This window comes from Ailuropoda melanoleuca, chromosome 2 (assembly GCF_002007445.2).
Source record: "Ailuropoda melanoleuca isolate Jingjing chromosome 2, ASM200744v2, whole genome shotgun sequence".
NCBI classification, from domain to species: domain Eukaryota; kingdom Metazoa; phylum Chordata; class Mammalia; order Carnivora; family Ursidae; genus Ailuropoda; species Ailuropoda melanoleuca.
The window spans coordinates 161752716-161758715 of NC_048219.1; the positions used below are offsets into that span (position 1 = coordinate 161752716).

The 6000-nt window shown below is 34.7% G+C and overlaps 1 protein-coding gene across 5 annotated transcripts in view; it reads left to right on the forward strand.

The window, feature by feature from the left end:
• CCDC150 (coiled-coil domain containing 150) overlaps positions 1–6000 on the forward strand; it is a 75085-nt gene that overhangs the window by 35983 nt on the left and 33102 nt on the right. For 4 of the 5 annotated variants that reach the window (XM_011225957.3, XM_019800494.2, XM_034654887.1 and 1 more), the window contains one exon: positions 4842–4955. The exons of the other annotated variant lie outside the window; for it this stretch is intronic. In XM_011225957.3, coding sequence (XP_011224259.1) covers positions 4842–4955 — 114 coding nt within the window. The remainder of the gene's footprint in view (positions 1–4841; positions 4956–6000) is intronic. 5 annotated transcript variants of the gene reach the window in all.

Below are 6000 nucleotides of genomic sequence, written 5' to 3' on the forward strand. Positions count from 1 at the left end.
GTCTTGATTACTGTAGCTTTGTAGTAAGTTTTGAAATCAAGATGCATGAGTCTTCCAACTTTGTCTTTTTTTCCCCAAGATTGTTCTGACAGTTCTAGATACTTATGTTTCTATATGAATTTAAGAGTCAGTTTTTCCATTTCTGCAAAAAAGGGCAGCTGTAATTTTGATAAAGTTTGCCTTGAATCTGTAGATCAATTAGGGGAGTTTTGCAATCATCATTATCTATATCATATTTTTATTCTATATAAGAATGTATCATCTAAAAATAGTTTTATTTCTTCCTTTCACATTTTGCTGCCTTTTCTTTCTTTTTCTTGTGTAATTGCCTTGGCTAGAATCTCCAGTAAAATGCTGAATAGAAATGTTGAGAGCAGACAGACATCTTTGTCTTGTTCCTGATCTTAGGGGGAAAGCTTTCAGTCTGTCACTATTAAGTACAGGATTAGCTCTGGGCTTCTTCTAATGCCCTGTAACAGGATGAGAAGATTCCCTTCTATTCCTAATTTGGAGAGTTTCTATCATGAAAGTATGTTGAATTTTGTCAATTGCCTTTTCTATGCTATTGAGATAATCTTGTAGATTTTGTCCTTTATTACTATGGTATATTACATTGTTAGATTTCAAATGTTAAACCAAGCTTTAATTTTGGGGATAAATTTTACTTGCTCATGAGTATAATCCTTTTTATATGTTGTTTCATTTGGCTTGCTAATATCCTATGAGGATTTTTAAATTGTTATAAATAAGGGATACTGTTTTATAGTTTTCTTATGATGTCCTTGGTTTTGGTATCAAGGTAATACTGGCTTCTTAAAATGATTTGTTAAGCGTTACCTCACCTTCTATTTTTGGGAAGAGTTTTTGAGGGATTAGTGGTAATTCATCTTTAAATGTTTGTAGAATTCACCACAGTTCTAGGTTTTTCTTTGCGGAGAATTTTTTGTTTTGTTTTCAATTTTTTTTATTGATTCAATCTCTTATTAAAGATCTTTTTTTTAAGATTTTATTTATTTACTTGACAGAGAGAGACAGCCAGCGAGAGAGGGAACACAAGCAGGGGGAGTGGGGAGAGGAAGAAGCAGGCTCATAGCAGAGGAGCCTGATATGGGGCTCGATCCCACAACGCCAGGATCACGCCGAGCTGAAGGCAGACGCCGAACCGCTGTGCCACCCAGGAGCCCCTCTTATTAAAGATCTATTCACATTTTCTACTTTTTTTAGTTTCTTTAGTTTGGGTCTTTCTAGGAATTTTTCTATTTCACCTAGGCTTTCTAATTAATTGGCATATGATTGTTCAGAGTAGCCCCTTTTCTTCATTTCTTTATGTTCAGTGTAATGTCCCCTCTTTCATTCCTAATTTTAGCAATTTGTGTCCTTTTTGTTGTTGTTAATATAGTTAAAGGTTTGTCCATTTTGTTCATCTTGTCAGAGAACCAACTTTCGTTTTTAATGATTGTGTCTGTTGTTTTTCTTTTCCTTCTTTTGTTTCTGCCCTAATCCTCATTATTTTCTTCCTTATGCTTGCTTGGGTTTAATTTGCTCTTTTTCTAGTTTCTTAAGAGAGCAGTTTTTAGGTTGTTGGTTTATTTCTTCTTTTTTAAGATAGGTGTGTGTCTACAGCTATAAGTTTCCTTCTAAGCACTGCTTTAGCTACATACCATACATTTTGTCGTGTTTTCATTTTCACTTTCAACTCAAAGTATTCTTTAACTTCCCTTGTGATTTTCTTTTTGACTCATTTGTTATTTAGAAGTTTGTTGTTTAATTTTCCCATATATGTGACTTTCCCAAATTTCCTTCTTTCATTAATTTCCAATTTTATTTCATTGTGGTTGGAGAACATCCTTTGTATAATTCCAGTCCTTCGGATGTATTGAGAGTTGTTCTATGGCCTAACATACAGTACATTCTGGAGAATGTTGCATGTGCTCTTGAGAAAAATGGTATTCTGCTCTTGTTGGGAGGAGTTTTCTATAGATGTCCAGTTCTTTATAGAATTGTTTAAGTTATGTCTCCTCGTTGATCTTCTAATTGTTCTATTCATTACTGGAAGTGGGATATTAAAGTTTCCAACTATGTTGAATCATTTATCTCTCCCTTCAATTCTGTTTTTGCTTTATTTGTACTGGGATTCTATTATTGTTAGAGGCACATATATTTATAAATGTTATATCTTCTTGATGGACCAACCCTTTTTTCAATATGTAATGTCTCTTTTAGGTTCCTGGACCCAATTCCAACATGGCAGGGGGTTCCCACACACACAACACCAAGCAGTTTCTGGATACCAGCAAAGTGTCCAAGAATTCTACTCAATTCTTACGCTACTACCTGTAGATAGCATTCAGTCCTACAAGACTGCCCTACAACTTCAGTCCTACAAGACTTCCCCGACTCCTGAACTCTCCTACTTCAGACACCAGTTGCACGCTCCAGGCTGTTACACCAGGCTGCTGTGCTTCTGATGTATTGGCTATAGATTGGAAGTTCCAACAACCTCCTCCTTAGATTCTTTTAATTTGCTAAAGTGGTTCACAGTACTTAAGGAAATACATTTACCAGTTTATTAAAGGATATGATAAATGATACAAATCAACAGCCAGATGAAGAGATACATAGAATGAAGTATGAGGAAAGGGCAATGAGCTCCCATGCCCTCTCCAGGGGCACCACTCTCCCTAATTTCCATGTGCTCACCAATCCAGAAGCTCATGGAACCCAGTCCTTTGGGGGGTTTATGGAGGCTTCATTGCATAGTCATGATTGACTAAGTCATTGACCATTGGCTGATTCAGTTTTCAGTCCCTCTTCCCTCCCTGGAGGTTAAGGGCTAGGTCTGAAAGTTCCAAACCTCTAATCACATGGTTGGTTCTCCTGGCAATCAGCCCCTACCCTTGGGTGGGGTCCAGAAGTCACTTTCATTAATAACATGACACCCATTTCACCTTTATGACTCTGAAATGTTTTCAGAAACTGTGGATAAAGGCCACATATATCTGAGACATATATTTTGGTTGTCTGAATGACCAAACATATTTCTTATAAACCATTATGATAAAAGGTCTTCTTTATCTCATACATTTTGTCTTAATGTTTATTTTTTCTAATGTTAGTACTGCCACTCCAGCCCTTTTCAGGTTACTATTTACATGATATATCTTTTTCTATTCTTTTACTTTCAACCCTTTTGTGTCTTTGAATCTAAAATGTGTCTCTTATAAACAGCATACAGTTAGATCTTTTAAAAAATTCATTCTGCCTGTCTGCTTTTTTTGGTGGAGTGTTTAATACATTTATATTTAACATAATCACTGATAAGGTAGGATTTACATCTGCCACTTTATTCTTTATTTTTTATGTCTTATATGCTTTTTATTCCCCTCTCTGCATTACTGCCACCTTCTGTGTTAAGAAGATATTTCTAGTGCACTATTTTAATTCCCTTATTCTTTCTTTTACTATATATTTTTGAGTTTTGGGTTAATAAAGAAAGTTACAAACATAAACGTGTATGTACCTATGTTGCTACCTTTACTGTAGTAGCTATATTCTTTCTTTATGTGAATTCCAGTTATTGTCTAATACCCTTGTATTTCAGCCTGAAGAACTCCCTTTAGTCTTTCTTCTATGGCATGTTTTTCTAGCCCTACCATCCAGAACCCACTGAAGAGTGGACCCTGCTCCAGGCCCACACAATTTTAATTGGGATTAGAGAAAATTGACATTTTAGCAATTGATCTTATACATGAACATGATATATCTCTCCATTTTATTTAGGTTTTTAATTTCTCTTACCAGTATTTTGTAATTTTGAGCATATTAAATATTGGACATTTTTTTTTAGACTTGCACCAAAGAATTTCATGGGTTTTGATACTATTACAATGATACTATTACAAATGGCATACTTTTAAGAAATGTCAGTTTCCAATTGTTTGTTGCTAGTATATAGAAATACAATTGAGTTGCATCCTTGTATCCTTCAACCTTACTAATGTCACTTGTTCTGATATCTTTTTTGTACACTTTTTTTGGGATTTCCTATGTAGATTATCATATCTGTTATTGGTAGAGATATTTTTATTTCTCTACTTCCAATCTTTAGGCCTGTTGTATTTTTTTCTTGCCTTATTGCATCAGCTATGGCCTCCTGTATGATAATGAATAGGAATAGTGAGAGTAGAATCCTTGCTTTTTTCCCCAGTGTTGGGGGGAAACATTTGAGTCTTTTACTATTAAGACTGATATTAGTTGTAGGTTTTTAGAGACAGTTCCCTTTCATTTCCAGGTTGCCGAGTTTTTATCATGAAGTAATGTTGAGTTTTATGAAATGCTTTTTCTGCATCTATTGAGATGGTCATACATTTTTTCTTTAATCTATTGATGTAGTGAATTATACTAATAAATTTTGAACGTACAACAAGCTTTGTATTACTGGGATAAACTTAGTTCTGGCCTGTTATCCTTTTTATATATTGCTGAATTTATTTTACTAGTATTTGGTGAAGGTTTCCTGCATCTGTTTTCATAAGCTTAAATTAATATTTAGGTAAATACCAAGTACCAGAAGGTCGTCTTCTACTTCTAGTAAATGTGAACAATGTAATTTGTCATAGCCCTCCTGCTGAAGACAAGTAGAAAAGCTGAAAAATTTTAAAAGAAAAGAAAAAGGTTTATAAAATCATCAGAGCTATCAGACTGCAAATCCCTGCACTTAGAGACAGGAGGACATGTTCATACAATAACTTTTAATTTACAGTTAAAAATGTCATTTTTAAAATAAGATAATATTTTTGGATCTAGCATAAATAGATTTTTTTTCCTTTTGTGTTTCAAAGGTAGATATAAATGCATTAACCCACAACCTTCAGACTCTAGAGGAAAAGAATAAGCACCTGGCAGAACAAATGGCTTCCCTAGAACTTCGGCAAGTCACTTCTGATTACAATGGGGTGGGTATAAAAAGATCAGTCTAAATTAAGAATTAATGCCTGATAAGTTTTTTAAAAATCAGAAGTCAGAAGATGGGTTTTCTTCGTTTGTTTGTGTTTTAATAATTATTATTGAGTTCTGAATAACTCAGGCTAAATATAGCAGAGAGCCTTACAAGTACTCAAACAATAAAAGATTTAAGAAAACAAGAATTTAAGGCAGCTATTAAACATCTGCCTCCACAGATGATCTGTAATACTGAAAAGCACAAATATTTATGTTTCTTTTCCTTGTCTGACAGTTCCATTAGGCAATCAGTACTAAGTACAGTTTCTAAAAGCTGTTTGACAAAGTCAGTGCAAAACAAATAAATGGTAGAGTTTGTAAAACATCTCTCAGTGAAGGGTATTTAAAGAGATGATCATTCTGTTAAGCAGCTAGTAAGTTTCCCTGTGTGCTTTTGAGTACTTGGAAAAAAATTGTTTCTATAACATGTAAGTCACCTATGAAAATTGCATAGAAGGCCCTGATGTGAGTCTTTTTTTTTTTATAATAATATTTTTTTGTTATGTTAGTCACCATACAGTACATCTCTGGTTTTTGATGTAAAGTTCCATGATTCATTAGTTGCGTATAACACCCAGTGCACCATGCAATATGTGCCCTCCTTACCACCCATCACCAGCCTATCCCATTCCCCCACCCCCCTCCCCTCTGAAGCCCTCAGTTTATTTCTCAGAGTCCATAGACTCTCATGCTTCATTCCCCCTTCTGATTACCCCCACTTTCTTTATCCCTTTCTTCTCCTACCTATCTTCCTAGTTCTTATGTTCCATAGATGAGAGAAACCATATAATTGTCTTTCTCTGCTTGACTTATTTCACTTAGCATTATCTCCTCCAGTGCCATCCATGTTGCAGCAAATGTTGAGAAATCGTTCTTTTTGATAGCTGAGTAATATTCCATTGTACGTATGGATCACATCTTTTTTTTTTTTTTAAGATTTTATTTATTTACTTGACAGAGAGAGACAGCCAGCGAGAGAGGGAACACAAGCAGGGGGAG